Source organism: Melospiza melodia, chromosome 1 (assembly GCF_035770615.1).
Source record: "Melospiza melodia melodia isolate bMelMel2 chromosome 1, bMelMel2.pri, whole genome shotgun sequence".
In the NCBI taxonomy this organism is placed as follows: domain Eukaryota; kingdom Metazoa; phylum Chordata; class Aves; order Passeriformes; family Passerellidae; genus Melospiza; species Melospiza melodia.
The window spans coordinates 112,797,992-112,814,617 of record NC_086194.1 but is presented as its reverse complement, the minus strand read 5'-3'; the positions used below and the strand labels follow the sequence as shown (position 1 = coordinate 112,814,617).

At 38.7% G+C, this 16,626-nt stretch overlaps 1 protein-coding gene across 1 annotated transcript in view; it reads left to right on the top strand.

Annotated features, from left to right (window-relative positions):
* AHRR (aryl hydrocarbon receptor repressor) overlaps positions 1 to 16,626 on the top strand; it is a 78,169-nt gene that overhangs the window by 17,449 nt on the left and 44,094 nt on the right. The window contains exon 2 of the mRNA XM_063149085.1: positions 5,827 to 6,008. Coding sequence (XP_063005155.1) covers positions 5,827 to 6,008 — 182 coding nt within the window. The remainder of the gene's footprint in view (positions 1 to 5,826; positions 6,009 to 16,626) is intronic.

Sequence of the window (16,626 nt, the reverse complement as noted above, 5' to 3'; positions counted from 1 at the left end):
AAAAATAACCGACTTGGCTTAAAATTGTACATATTGGTCTAAAGTCAAAGGGGAGTTTCTCTGAATGTTTTAATGACATCTGTTCATATTGTTTGGATTTGGGGCAGTATTTGCTCATGAACCACTTGTTACCACTTAAAAAATTGTTTCTTTTAGTTTAAAATGTATCACATTTCAATAGATAAAGATAATGGCATAAGCAAATTATTCTTCCTGCAAAAATCCTGAGTGTTGAATTCAAAATGTGTGTAAGATATCTACACTACTGTTTCAGTATATATGTGGATATTTATAACCATTGCAAGAGGGATGGAACATTTCCAGTACATTAAATTACCTCTATGCAGAACAGTTTATGGACCATTACTTTTGTGAAGAAGGAAGGAGGCTTGCAGTTGCTTTGAGAAACATTAAGCTTATGTTTGGAGTTTACATGCCTTTTAGAACTCCTCTCAAAGATGACTTCTAGATAAATGAATGGCTAAGAAAACTACCTGCTAACAAATCACGGAAATGACCTCATTAGCCCTTTTGGAAGCTCTGGCTTTAATACTCTCAGAAGAAAATTCTCACTTACTTTACACAACCAAGTTTTCATCTTGGGAACCATTGCAGGTAATGCTGCCTTGAAAATAGCTTTTCTGTGATGTTGTCGTGCAGGTACCTGAGCCTAAACTTTTCAGGACATGAAAAAATTTGATTAAGAAACATGGGTTAAAACAAGGGGAACTGTTGGGATTGTTAGAATACTGAAGCCCCACCCTGGAGACAGCTGTCCATTTTCTGTGGTTAGTTACTTACCACTTGCTGAGGATGATTTCTCAGTTCCTAGCAACACTGGTCTCTTCCTCAAACCTTATCTGTTTGTGGGCTTGGTCTCTGGTAAGCCTTTCCTGAGCTTATTCCCTCACTCAGGGACTTTCCTCTAAAGGGGCTCTGAATGCTCCAGACCAGCTGGCTGACAGAGCTCCTTTCCTGGTCTGTGTCTTTCAGTCCTGCTGGTCTTACTAACATTTCAGGGCTCTGAGACTGCTGCCATGCTGCTTTGAATAGTTTATCTTGAATTTAGAAGGGTAGACAAAGCCTATCAATTGAGCAGCATATATAGCCATTATTTTAATCCATGTTGTACAATCTTTGTTACAGCTTTTTTCTCTTGTTTGACTTTGACTTGTTTGACAGCACTTTCTCCTCCACAGTCTTGTTGTACTTTCCGCCCTACCATTCTGCCAATGAATCAAGGTAGATACTGGCACCTGTTCTGGGAGGAGTATTTGCTCAGCTGTAAAACCTGATTTTTCACGGAAAGTAAAGTTGATGGGTGTTCTTTGGCCAGTCCTCTCTCTTTAATGTAAAGAGTCTCTAGAATTTACCTTTTTTTAAAACAAAAAGATAAGTGAGCTCAGGTGCCTCAGTGCAAGCAGAATACTTGGATTCCAATAGGGATTCATGGACTAGTGCTTTTGAAGATCAGAATTTAAAGGACAGAGGTGCAGTTTTCTCCTGTGCAGAACAACTGGGACATTTATATCTCCCCATACTCAGCGCATCCCAAGAGGCTAACTCTCTGACTCTACATAATCTTTTCATGATCAGGCTGTCAACCAGGTGGTGATCCTGCAGCTGGCTTTTAATCCAGGATATCCCAGAATTATATTGTTCATTATGTTCATGAATGTTTTTCAGGCACAGGAATTTTGTTCTCAGGTACTTTTACAGAACAGTGATGAAAATGTATAAAAAAAGCACCATGGGAGACTACAGAGACCAACAAGACTAGGGAAGAATGTGTGGAAAATTTTACTGGGAGGAGCTAATATGTTTCAGTCTTGCTTTCTACACAGAACTAGCAGAGTTTATCTTCATTAGGTTGCCACTCTTCAGATAACATATAAGGTTCAGGTTCTCCTTTTATACACGCAAGAAAATTTAAAAAAACATGGTTTTCCTTTTGTGCCCCAAAACTTCCAAACAAGCCCCATTAAACATGCTCTACACTAAAGAACCCTGATTTTTATGGACACAGGTAAAACACCTGGAGCTCAAGCAGATTGAAAATTTTCCATCAGATATGCTTTTCAGCCAGCCAGCCGGCATTTTGACTAAAGGAAACATTTTCTACCAAGTGTTTATTTCCTGTGGAAATCTAACATTTTACTGGTAATTTAAGCATCTGGAAATTAAAGAGATCTTGTCTTTAACCTCAAGCTAAAATCACTGTGTTGAAATTAATACTTAAAAATGCTAAGGCAATGCTTCAGGACAGTTGCCATTTGAGAACTTCAGCCACTATTCTTCTCAAACCCCGGCATCTTGTAAAACCCTCTCCCTCTACAAAACATTTCTTGTAATGTTTTACAGCTCTTTAAAGGCAACTATACCTGTTCTAGCTCTGAGTGTATCTCTAACTACTCCAGAATGATCACTTCAGCCAGAACTGTGCCAGTGCCAGGGTAAACAGAGACCTTGGGAGGTGCAGCTCTCTCCAGCTTCCTAGTTCTAATTTTAAGGCCCTTTGTGGTGTAGCCCTTCCTCTTACTTGGTACCACACTGTCCCACCTCTCATCCGCTCTGATGCTCTTCTTATGTCTTCCTGACCATTAATTCTGCTTTCACGTTTCCTTGCTGTCAAGATGCAGAAGAGACATAGAAGGTGGCAAAGGGCTGCCTTTTCTTCAAGCAGCTTTCTCTCATTCTGTCCTTTTGGTCCATAGGACATGGTGAACATCCACACACACGTGGCTGCCACTGGAGCTCAGCTCTGCCAAAATTCCTATACAATGTCCAAGCACAGCTCAGGGACTGAGGGTGCTGGTCAGTACACTCATGATAATCCTCTGTTGTTACTTTGCTCTCAGCCTATGTCACATCTCATGGTCTGTCTTCCCTTCCCCTTCCTACTGGAAGCTTGTTGTCACGTTAAATGATTAGACCTTTCTCAGCTCAGGTCTTCTGCTGGTTCAACACTGCAGCATACTTATAAAACCTATTCAGGGCAAAGTTTTCATTAACAGGGTAGGGCTCTGCAGAGGGTAGGGAACAGCAGACAGAGCTGTAGTTGCAGGAAATTCCTCTGCCAGCTCACCAAACTGGTTTACACTACTGGTGGTCTGTGTGTCATGGGCACACTGAATCACTAATGCCAAATGGCTCAACGCCTTTTGTACCACCTGAAGACAAAATGTTCTCCCCACCAGATCCCAAGGACTGCTGATGGGGGTCCTGCACACCTACAAGGGCTTGTTACTACTGGGCAGTTCAACATTGTGAGGAAAGAAAAGCCATAGATATTCCTTGAATTATGTGTTCTCCTTTACTATAGCACTGTTGTATGGAAAACAGAGTAAATGGGAGATCATCAAGTGTCTCCCGTGTCTCTGTTTACAGTTTGACAATCCAGAGTTTAACATGAACACAACAAGCACCATCTCCTTTCAGCTCAAAATAAAGGCTAGAATTTTCATTTGCCTCAATGCAGCCCACTGAAGATTTTCCCTGCCCGTGCCTTTCTGTTTATGGCTAGCTAACTGAGCCTTTCCATGGAACTCACATTGTTTAAAATCACATCCACTTGGCACCTTACTACCATTTACATCCAACTCCTGTTTATTTGGATTCACTCCCTTACTGAATCATTTCCTTGAATTTTCAGGAAGACTCTGCCCTGAACTTTCTCCAGTAGTCATTTTACACCATTCCCTACCATCTTCTGAAAACTATTCCTTGTACTCAGTACAAAGGCAGACCACCTAATTTCTTCAAACCATTCTTCTCTGGGATAGAGCAGTCATATTTTATGTGGTAAATACGCTTGAACAACTTCTATTTCTATTTCATTTTACTCTCGGCAATTTTTACCTCTTGAACTCATCAGCTTAATTTTCCTTATTGGAATTAATTTCTTCTGTCCTACATTGCTTCCTTGCTTCAGCTGGTTTGTCAGATGTAAAGACTGATTAGCAAAGCTTAAGTTCTTTAGCTTCTGCTCAGCTATAGGCTATGTTCCCACAAAATACTGCCCTCCATAAATCAGACATCCTTTTGGTGTCATAGGGTGGCTGAGCCTCCAGGTTTACTGCAAAAAATAGTTAACTGAGAAAAAGTAAGAAACACTATTCCTTCTTTGTTGATTGCATTATTTGTTCTCATATTTCCTCTCCTTTATATAGGAAAGTAGTTCATTTGTCCCAGTCAGCAAAATCTTCTCCATGTGTTTGGAAGCAACTCGTTGTTTTATTGAAGAACCATATATAAGTATTGGCAATTTTGAATGAAATAGCAGAAATTATGTATTTTTAGTGATATTGAAAAAAAATATTATTTCTAACTCAATTTTTTTCTGTCCATTCTGTCCACTGATGCTGTGCCCTTGAAATGAGGTTCTCAAAAGTAGCAATGAATTTTTCAGATATGATTTTCTTTAAGATGTTTTCAGTTAGCAGCAGTCACATGCACAAAACTGCTCCTCAAAAACTGGGGTTTTTTTTGCTAATTCCAAAGCACAATTGTTCCAGAATTACAACTGCCATGACAAATTAATACTGACGTAACTTAACGCCTTAACCACCTTATGATTGAAAAATGCAGTAAATGTGTGTAGTGTGAAAATGCAGTAGTAAAGTGTGACAAATAATTAGTTTTTACTCTCCTTGTCCAATGTCAGCTAGCTACTTGAGATTATGATCCTTGGATTCAGTGAGGTGAAAGTAGAAAGTGCTGCTAGCACAACTATAGTCTTCTTACTTGCCATTTCCCATCCTTGAGTATCCATGTAGTTTGTGGCTCCGGTGTCCCATAGCTCATCCCTGGGTAATGCATTTGACTACTGCTGGGTCCAGCAATAGCTGGCTACTGAAAGGAACGACTTTCTCAGCCTCCCACTCAGGTCTTCCTGCTTAATGGACAAGTCTGTGCTTCAGCACTGAGCATCCCCCACTGTCATGCTGGAAATAAGGTCCCCATTTCTGTGTGCAAAAGCACCAGCTTTTTCCTTTACTCCCTCTTGAGAGCATCTTACACCTTCTCTGGGAATATCAGTGGACATTCCAAAACTGAGGTTCCTCACTTGTTATGTATAGCATCATAACGAATTTCCACAACTGCTATTCTAGGTTCTCTGGCACTGTCCATTGCATAAGGGGAACATGAAATGGGGATGGACTTGCTTCGCCTAGGAAGCTGAGTAACTTTCATCTCTATGTTTTGTGAGGAATATCAATCTTCTCAAGAAACCAAATTCTTATCTTTGTTATTACTGATATAGGAAGGAAGGTAATAGTGAGAATGTACACTGGAGTTTTGAGCTTGAGGAAAGAATATCTCTTCACCTTACTTTGCATACTTTTTACTCATGTCTAAAGACAGAGTCTTTTCTTAATTATCTCCTGGCTCACAGGTTAACTCTGAGTCATTAAATAGAGGGAACTAAGATGCTTTGAATGAATACAGTGGGTATTGAATGGGTTCATGCATTAGTCACGGTAATTTTCCCCTGCTGTTCTGCCCCTGATTTGTACAACAAAGATGAGAAATTGTTTTTCCTGGTATTGACTAGAACATGAAGATAGTACCCATTTCCCTAAGGTGAGAGGTCCTGAGTAAAAGATACCAGTTCTTCACTTTTTGCCTGATACAAAAAGAGAAGATAAAGCCTGTGTCTTTGCACCATGGCAGATGCAGAACAGTAAAGCTTGTTTTGTCAGAGGACAGAGACTTTAAAGATTTTCATAGAAACTAAGCAAAGTATTGCTGTTATCAATTAATTGCATTCAGCATCTCAGCCTCTGGAAGTAAAACAGGTAATTGAAAATGTGTTCTCCACCACAGAAGGCCTGCAGTTGGGAATGAAAAATCAAATCCTTCGAAGAGACACAGAGACCGTCTGAATGCAGAGCTGGACCACCTGGCCAGCCTCCTTCCTTTTCCCCCTGACATCGTATCAAAGCTGGACAAACTTTCCGTCCTGCGCCTCAGTGTCAGCTATCTCCGAGTCAAAAGTTTCTTTCAAGGTAGGTTTCCTTACGATCTCAGCACCTCATTAAAAGTATCCCTCTAGTTTATTGCTGCTTTGTACTAATCCTGAGTAAAAGTAACACATGCTATTATATTGATAAAACAAGAGGAAAAAAAATGTATTATTGAACTTATTTTGTGCATGGGATGTTGCATTGGAAATTCATTCATTTCCTCTTATGTAGTTTGCATGTTTTTCACCAAATAGTGGGATAATGTCCACCTTTCATCAGCAGGCTGATGGAAATGGGAAACCACAACTGTAAAATCACTAAACTGGGAAAGAAGTTTGGGGCAAATATAATACCTGTTACAGTTTGAATTCTCTATTTGATGTTGTCATTATGAAAGTTCAAAACTCCTGTTTAAGTATGATGTGAAAGTTAAGCAACTACTGTATTACCTATATTTGCTGTATGCCAGGAGGAAATGGGTTCACTTGAAAAGCCAAAATGGTCACTGTCTTTCAGGACAAGAGAGATTCAAAGTCTAAAATGCTGATTAAAGCTGTACTAGGCTACACTTTGTTTGTACAGTTGTCTGGCACACCACAAAGGAAAAGCCAAATGTGAGTTTTGAGATGCACATAAAAAGAATTCTTCCAAATTTGAAGATATTTTGAGTTTCTTCTATTGCTGATGAGTTCACAAAAGCAAAATTCAAGTGATTTAATAATGGAAATCCTCTCTAGAGTTCTAGAGTTGTTTTCAAAAAAAAGGAAAAAAAACCCATGCATGAAGGAGAATAGTTGACTAAAACTTATAGGTGGACTGCAGAGATAAACAGAAGTATTTTTATGGACATTATTTTTCCTTTATTACTCTTTATTATTTCTACTCCTTATGATGATACTTTATATATATATATATATATATATATATATATATAAATTTATTAAAAAATTTCCTATTTTTGGATTTAATGAAAGAATAATATCTGTTGGTTGGCTTCTTGCTTTTAAAATGCATTTCAGTATAAAAGAAATGTCATCTTGAAGAGACTTTGGCTGGCTGCAGGGCATTTTACAAGGCTGACATGAGATTACAAATGGTGATACCACTGATAGCAGGAGCCTCCCATGTCAGCTGTGGCAGGTGCTGCCCAGCCTCCAGCATCCTGCAGTTGACAGAGTGCCTCTCTTACTCTTTAAACACATACCTGAGTGCCATGTTCTCTTCCTCTAAACCTGACTTTCATTTCTCTTGCATTCACAAGCAATAATATCTCTTCAGCTGTCTTTGCTACTCTTCTGCCAGAGTTTCTAAGATCCATTGTCTCCTTTTCTTAAAGGGATGAGATAAAAGGAAAACAAGTAATGCCAGGCTGTGTTATGCTGAAATGTTCAGTGTTCCATGTTTTGAGACATTTAATTTAATCCTCGAATTACCTAATTGAACACATAGCTTGTGTTCCCTTCATTCTTATTTTTAAATGTTTACATCACGAAACTAAGGTTACAGAAAGCATTGTTTATGGTAAAGGAAGGAAACTACACGCCATTTTAAGACACGAGAGCAGGCTGGAGCTTCAGAAGGGTGGAGTGGAGGAGAGGTGAGCTGTGGAAACTGAGCTGAGTGAGGAATGGTTGCAAATGTTTGGGTGAGGGCAGAATCTGCTGTATCCCTCATGAACCTCACAATCTACTTACTGGTAATTCTGGACAAAAAAGGCAGAATCTGTTTGTTTGGTTTTGTTTTTTTGAGCAAAAACCTTAGTACAAGTCACCTAAAAGAGCAAACAAGTGTATTCATCCCAGTGTTTCAATTTTTGTTGTGATGAAAGAGGATAGAAGAGCAAAAATGGATTGTTTGTGGCTTTTTAAATCAAAGGATGACACTAAACTGGGAGCTTATAAACATTCTGAGGATAGAGAACAGACCAGTGGCATACAGAGATGTTAGAAAATTGGATAAAAAACGTATCTGGAAAAATGGCTTAGTAAATCTGTACTAATTCACTCAGGGAAAATTAATCCAAAGAAACTGATGTTCAATAGAAAAGATGAACCTGGAACAGACAACATAAAAACAATAACCAAAGAGGTACAGTGGTCAACAAGTTGTTCCATGCCTGTAATACGGTATGCTGACATAAACAAGAAAGCTAAGTGTGGATTTTGGTCTGTTTGCCTAGAGGCAGCATGTCACTACACAGGAAAGTTATAATCCCTCTCTGCATGAGACCAGCATGACTCCATCTGGAATGGAGCTTTCTGTTGTGGGCATCTCCTGGTCACAAGGGCATTGGTACATATTAAAGGGTTTGGAATAAACACAGGCAAGAAGTGACTATAAAGTTGCATGGGCAAAAAAAAAAAAAAGAAACAAAAAAACCCAACAAACAAACAAACAAACAACCCCCAAAAAACTAAAGTTAGCTCAATTTGTATTCTCCAGCTGTTTCTTCATAGGAGGAAAAGACAAGAAGGAGAGGAATTACACAGGATATTGTAGAGTGGCACAGTGTAGGAACCAAGGAATGATGATGCCCAGGATGAAATCTGACTTGAATATCAAGAAAAAACATATCTATAATGAGTTCTGTTTGCTATCCAATATTCCTGAAGTGGACACAGTGGAGATTCAATACATTCAATTTTGTAGACTGCAACAGACAGTACTGTGCATAATTTGTTTAAAAAAACCCTATTCTTTGAGTTTTGAGGAAGTTAAGCTTAAATTTCAGGTTTTAAAAATATGCTTTTAAGAATATTGATTACCATAAAAAAAAAAAGAGTAGTGTTACTTGACACGTTAAGTTCATATGTGACATTGTGAATTCCACCCATAACAGGTCAGCAATTCCCATGCCAGTTGCAGTGGCACACCTTCAGCAATGCCAGAGGTTCCTGGGCACACTCATTTCCTTACCACTAGGTGTCCTTTTAGTAGCTGCTCTGCCATAGTCAGTGCACCGCACAAACGTGGTTATGAAGATCAATAGCCAATTGGAGGGAGTAACCTCACCATATTGACCTCAAGTGTGAAAATGGTTGTGCAGAGAATTGGGTATTAGTGCATGGAGAACATCCATCAGTCATTTATTCCCATTTTAGTGACCATTAGAGGTTAGCACCTTGAAGCATATGACCAGTTCATCTTACTTGACTGATTTAAGCAAAGGCCTGATTCCTTTCAAAAATTTAGACCTGGTTGTTGAGACAGATATTCCTAGGATTTAGTTTAAGTCATTGTGGTGAATTCCCTCCCTCATTCTTAGAAATGTTTTCTTTTTGCTGTCTACTTATTTAAGATTCTCCATATCTCTGTTATCAGTTGGCAGAGGCTCTATTAATAGCCCTGCTTCCCCCAAGGTACAGGCATTCAGTCATTTTGCATTTTCCTGATAAGCACTTCAAAAAGGCCTGCAGCAATAACCTTCCAACCTCACCGGATCTCGTGGATGAGGCAGCTGGGTCTGAACCAGGGTTAGCCGATGGCTGAGAGACATCAACTGCTGCAGGAAACTGTGACTGCCACTTGGCCCTGACAAAGACTTGCTTAGGGTGGGGCTCCTGTGAGCATGGAGAGGCACTCAGTGTCTGTGACCACTTGAGTTTGCTGGGCCTCTGTCTTGGACGTGTTTCATCTCGGTTAATTGCAGTCTGCCTTCCTTTACCACTCTTGACAACACATCCTTTAGTACTTCTCATTCCTCAGTTTTTCCACTGGTGGGGAAATGGTGGTCTTGCTCCACTTCCAAACCAGCCCCATTTTGCTGCTTGTTTAACTTGTTCTCTCCTAGTACAGGTAATGATTTAGTAAATAAATGTTAGAAGAATAGCCCCTTGTCCTTTTAACAGCTCAGGTCCTTTCTGAGGGAGAGCTAATTTATGTTTCCCAGTCCTTGTAATGAAACCAGCTATGACTATTTACATCGACACGGTTACAACTAGGGCTATATAGCTCCTCATCTTTTAGTTCTTAGTGTAACTAACCTTGTATTAATACTCACATTCCACTCAAACCTTTCCTTTGACATCTCATTAAGTAACGTTAGACCTTTTAACCATAAGTATTTCTGATAAATGATAGATAATGTTGAATATAGTCTTAGATGGGAAATGTAGAGACCTCAATATGGATGAACATTTTAATTTCAAACCCTTTACTGCATAATTTATATAAAGCATAATTTAATTCGATAGCTTGTTATTTTGCCCATCTGGACATTTTTTGCACACACACATATATATAGTCAAAACCAGAGATGTGCATGCAAGCACAAAAGCAGTGCTTTCCTGACAAAAATCTCCCTCCTGTATTATTTTGAATCTCTGTGTTTATTGCAGACTTCAGTGCCTTCTCTGTATTTATTTACTTCCAGACTTCATTTGATTTTGAAAGCTAAAAATCCTGATAGATTTATGGATGACTAAATATGGATTGTAGAGAGTCACAGATGAACTCTGTGAATAAATATCTTAAAAGTTTCTGTAAGTTTTATATTTAAACTGCAGTCCAGATCTTACAAAATTAGTGACAGTCAAGCATGGAGACATGTTGTTTGACCTGCCTTAGACTACAGTTATATATGGATTGTAAACTGAATTACAGTAGAGTTTGAGAAATTTGTCTAAAAATGTCAGTTCATCTGTTTTCATGCAGAATTAAAAATTTTAGGAAACAAGCCTGTAGTGAACCTTCCTGAGTAAAGAATAAGCTATGCCTTAACCTGAGGGTCATTGTCTAATATTTTTGCAAATCTGCAACATGGCTGATTTAATACCTTCCTTTGCAATCCCTAAAATCCAAGATGGAAGTCTCCTGCTTCAGTTTAAGACCCCCTTCTGTAAAAAAAAATAAAATTGTTTCCATTTCTTGTGGTACCTCAGCTTTTACAGCCATGGAGGTGATCCTAGCAGATGGAAGTAAAAAGAGGTAATAAACACTAGACTTTTTTGCTTTTGTTGTCTATAGCTCCCCTTCCACTGAGTAGCAGAAATCTATTTTCCCAGCCTGTATGGTTAAAGGGCTTCCAGCGTGATTTTTATAACCTTCCCTTCCTTGCTACATCTGATACTATACATTGGCCTTATTCTTTCCCTTCTTATACATTTGTCCTTTATCTTATTCATTTTTAAAAGAGATTTTCTGTGAGCTTCCAGCCACTGAAGAACTCAAGATTTTGTTTAGGTGGTCTTTTCTTACATTTCTCTTTCTTCACTGCCACTGATGCAGTTTACACTTATATCCTATATATTTATTTGCTGAAAAAACATCCAGCTTCTATTTCCCTTAGATATGTGCCCTCTGAGATTTTTCCAGGTGTACTGAAGTCTCCTTCCTGTTGGTCTTCTGTCTTCAAAGCTGTAGCTTGGATTGCTGCTGCTGCTACAAGAAACATTAATTCCAGCATTTCCCAGTTACTTTCACCAAGCTGCCCTATCTCCTTCTAACCCATTTCTCCCCTTCAATTAAACCTCTTATATACATATATACACACATATATATACATAGATATAAATATAATTTTTAAGGTTTTTTATTTTTCCCCTTTTCTGACAGGGTAGCACACACTGACTGTGTGGTTTCTGTCTTTCTTCTGATTTAGCATTTCTGTTAGTGGGTCATTTCCTTTTACTCGTCTACGTGCTTGGTGTGATCCAGTTCCCGTCAACATTTATCTTTAATGGAAATTGAATTTATCCCTTTTAAGATGAAAACAACAAAGGATTCCTCCCAGCTGGCCTGATTTTCAGTATCCTCAATTACTTGCAGCATGTTCCAGCTTTGTTCTTCTCCTACAGTGTCCATGGCTGTTACTCTCCTAGGTCAGAAGCATACTACTGTGACTGAGATTGCTCAGGTTCATTCCTTAGACCCTTTAGGCTATTATTTCTTGTAATAATTGAATATTTGATGCTGCAGCCCCCACTGCAGACCTGTTTCTGGTGTGACATGCATGACACTTCAGCGACACAGAAATTGAAGGTTTTAAAACCTGAGATGGGTAAAGAAGCACAGAGTGATCTTGCTTTTAGTGCATAATCTGCAATGTAATGCTACTCAGCCGTGCTGTAGGAGTGCTGCCTACCTGAACCAAAGCTCCTGGTCTGAGGTTCCAAGGTTCCTCTGCAGTGCATTACTGTGGTTCTCAGGCATCTCTTTCTACTCCACCATCTTTTCCTAATAATTCTGTTTTCCCTGAGTTTTCTTTTCAAAATCTCAGTAATTTTTTTTTCCTGGAATGACAAATCCTGCTTCTTTGGTATAAATATGTTTTTTACATTTTACTTTACATAAGCATGGCAAATTTTTCCACAACAAGATTCAACTGATCCTTAAACTAAGTTCATATGGTTGAGCTTACTATTACAGTTATAACCTATATTGGATCCATTTCCATGGGAAAAATTCATCTTTCATTTGTACGCCAGTTTCAGTAGCCTAAAGCTTTTCCTTAAAATTAAAATCATAGTCTTAGTGAATCACAGATTCAGAGATGGGTTGAAGATGCAAGGAACCTCTAGAGGTCACCTGATCCAAGCCCCCTGGTGAAGCAAGGTCTCTGAGAACCAGTTTCCCAGGACCATGTCCAGATGGCTTTTGAGTATCTTCAAGGATGGAGAGTCCACAGTGTCCTTGGGCAACCTCAGCCAATGCTTGGTCACCCTGAGAGTGAAATTGTGTTTCTTGATGTTCAGAGAGAACCTCCTGTGTTTGACTTTGTACTTGTTTACTCTGGTCCTGTCACTGGAAGCTTCTGAAAAGAACCTTGCTGTTCTTTCCAGCCTTCCTTTAGGTATTTATACACTCTGATAGGATCCACCCTGAGCTTTCCCTTCTCCAGGCTGAACAGTTCCAGCTCTCTCACTCTCTCAGCCTTTCCTCATATGAGAAGTGCTCTAGTCTCCATCATTTTTGTGTCCTTTCACTGGACTCTCTCCAGGTCCTTTATGATAGATATACTTAGAACAGATATAGGAAAAATAAAATAATAAAAAATCTGAAATAGCAATAAATAGTATAAGAAAGATTCATAAGAACAGGATAAGATGCCTAAACCAACAACAACAAGAAGGAGGAAATTATACCTCATTGATTCCATATCTTCATTCCCACCCATTTTTTCTTGGTATGACTCATATATTGATTTCCATTATGTAAATAATTAGAGGCTTTCAGAATTTCCTCAAACTTCTTTTTCTTTTTTTAATGAAACCTGTACTTTGAGACACAAATCAAGGATTCAATTTGTGTTCCTCTGATTAGTTAGGGTTGAAGCTTATACCTTGAGTCAAGAGTCCCCCAATATATTTGGGGTTTTTAACAATAAGAAGTTTGGTTTTTAAAGACATTTTCTACTGAGTTAGAGCATTCCCAGTCCTGTCCTCTGACATGGAATGTCTGAGTGATTTTTTTTCTTGGAAGAGAAATAAGGACTTTTCTTTTTTGAACGCATTGAAAAAATATTGCTGTAGTCCACAGTTGTAGCTTAATTAGATTGTAAGCATTTCGGTAGTTTAGGTTTCTTAGGACAGCATATTCAATGGCTTGTACTGAAAAGAAACATTCATTGTCAGAGTGGGTAACAGGTAAGGTTATTCCTGTGGCTGTGTTGAACTGGTGTATTCAAATCGCACCAATATTTGGAGTGTTTTGGCCAAAAATGGACTGTTCATGAAAGAAACATTTTCCACTCTCTACTGCTCTCTAATTTTACCATCTTTTTAGCAATAGAGCAACTGGAAAAACTGGAAAAACTGTTCTTCTGCATAAGTGGCATATAAGCTGGAAATGACAAGTGACATGAGGGGAATCTTTGTTAGATTTCTCCTGGGGGCATTTGACACTGGGAGAGTTCCACTGTTTGTACCAATAATAGAAGTACACTCAGGACCAGACACGTGGTCAGCCACACACACGATGCCTGATTTTATAGGTGTTCCCACAAACCACAGCTTCTACATTGCTCCAGTGCTAGGGGAAGTCCCCCAAATACTGTGAGCCATTGAGTGTGGGTCTTCACCTTTCTGCAGCTTGCTCAGTCATTCTTAACCATTTTGATTTGGTAGGCTTTTATGCTCAGTGAATTTGCTTAACTCACACTGTGCATCTCATGTTGCATAGATGTAAATGAATGTGGCAAGGATGTGTAAATAAATGTCTTAAATGAAAGTGGCAAGGAAAAATCTGGGTACATCTAATCCAGGAGACTGATATACACACTGTATTTTGCATTCAGTGATGCTCATCTTGCTTGTGCACTGTGCTTGCTTAATCCCTGATCTGCAGCTAAGGCCCTTCTTGGCCCAGCCTGGTACCAGCTGTTGAAGTTCTCTCACAGCCCTGCATGGCTCAAATTCCATTATCCTGACTATAAGTAATGGACTTTCATTGATCTAATTCTCTTGAGTTAAATTCTGTTTAGATCTTGGAGACTGGGGAACAACTTGGAGTTTAGTTCCACTGTAACCTATGTTTTCCTTGGATATGGAAACAAGACTGGTTTTCATAAAAAGAAAAATGGCCTTTTTGCTTCAGAACTTGCTAGCAATTTCAGTGACTATAGAAGACACTAGCAATAGTTTTGTCCTTATCACTTATGCAATGGATGGGAAGGAAAGCATTCCCCCAGGCATGAACTTTGTCTTGGTTTACACTTGTTCTCAGCTTCATGAGTGATTACCATCTCTGAGAGGAAGCATGTATCTTTACTGTCAAGAAAATGATTTATTTTGTTTCTCATTTTAAACACAGATATGTTATAAAGGAAAGACAATACCTCTTATCCAACAGAACAAGAAATTTAGTTTGGCATATTGAAATTGTATAGGACTTTGAAGACAAAGAAGACAAATAGTTTTCAGCTAGTGAATAGTGTGGGAGATTATCCACTTCCCTTCTCACATTCCTGCTTTAGGGCTACAGCACATAGTAAAGCTCTGCAGAGAACTCTGATACAATGAGGATCACAAAATCACAGAATCATTTAGTTTGGAAAAGACCTCCAAATCATCAGGGCCAGCCTTTGACTGATGACCACCTTGTCAACTAGACCATGGCACTAAGAACCTTGTCCACTTTTTCCTTGAACACCTCCAGAGACTGTGACTCCACCACTTCCCTGGGCAGGCCATTCCAATGCTTAATGATCCTTTAGTGAAGAAGTTCTTAATGCCCAACCTGAACCACCCTAAGTGCAGCTTAAGAGTGTCCTCTCATTGTGTTGCTGATTGCCTGGGAGGAGAGGCTGACCCACACCTGGCTACACTCTCAGGTGGTTGTGGAGAGTGATAAGGTCCCCCCTGAGCCATATAAAATACGAGCAGGGGGCTGGTTTCTGCAAAGCTTGCCTCACTTGGCTATGTGATTGTCCTACAGTTTGGCTCAATGGATCACTCTGAAGGACTTGTCTTCATTTAATTGTGTTTGATTTAGTGTCTTTTTTATTTCATTAAATAGAAAATCCCATGTGACTAACACAGATGATTCTCTTCTCTATAAGGTAACAGTAACATATTAGTCAGTGCTCTGAAAGTTCCCCACCAAGAAATGAAATGCAAGTTGTTTAGGTGAGGCACAGCAGATTTCCCTTTAAAAGTCCAGTTTTAATTTCATTACACTTTTTGGTTCAATACTCTAGATAATAGAACTGACAAATTTTCTAAAATCTTGACATTGAGTAGAAGCAGAATGCATATCAGCAAACTTAGATGCTCAGTAAGAGAAGTTACAAGCAGACTTTAGGACTTCTTTTAAAGAAGCTCATCATTACTTTTTTGAAAGTGTGATTCTATGCAACAGTCTTGCCGAAGTATGTATCATATGAACTTGCCATGCCCCTAAAATTCTATTGAAATCTCCTCAATGCATTTCCTCTTTATATCTGCATGGAATACATGAAGCTGAAGGTACATAGGAAGTAAACATTTGTTATAATAAGAAAATGTCCACTATTCCCATTTATTCTGAACCTGCAATATAAATTGGCTATTTACATATTGGAAACAGCTGAAAGAGGTTAAGAGGACTGAAAACAAGCAAAGATCAGATCAAAATCAAAAAACAACAAATTCTAAGGTTTTGGGTTTTTTTCTAGTCCATTGACAACTTCATAACCACTTTACCAATTGTATACAGGCAAAACGTCACCTTATAGTAATCTTATCTATTCCCCTGACTATTTTAATATCTGTGCAGAAAATGCTATCTTCTGTATGTTGGTATTATGTTGTATATCAGTGTCATTGAAAACCTGTCACAAACATTCTATATTTTGTTCCAAATAATTTATTAAACCAATGTTGTGTCATCAAATGACCCCTACAAACCTTGTATGGGGAAATGGCACAATAAATAATGCTTTATGAAAGCATTTCTTGAGAGGATAAATAATTCAGCCTAAATAATGTATCTTGAGCTGGTGAATGTAAGGATTTATGTGGAGAATATTCTAATATGTTATTATAAGGACCATAACAGTACATGGAGAAAAATGAAATCGTATTTCTTCCTTCCATACTTTTTCTACACTGCATCTACACCACAGCATATAGGAAAAGGCTGTACATCTCACAGCCAGTGATATTTGTAAGAAGAAATTAGCAATATTTGAAATGAATAATTTTTAGAGGTGCAGTCATGCCAGGTGCAGAATGTTCTCAAATTA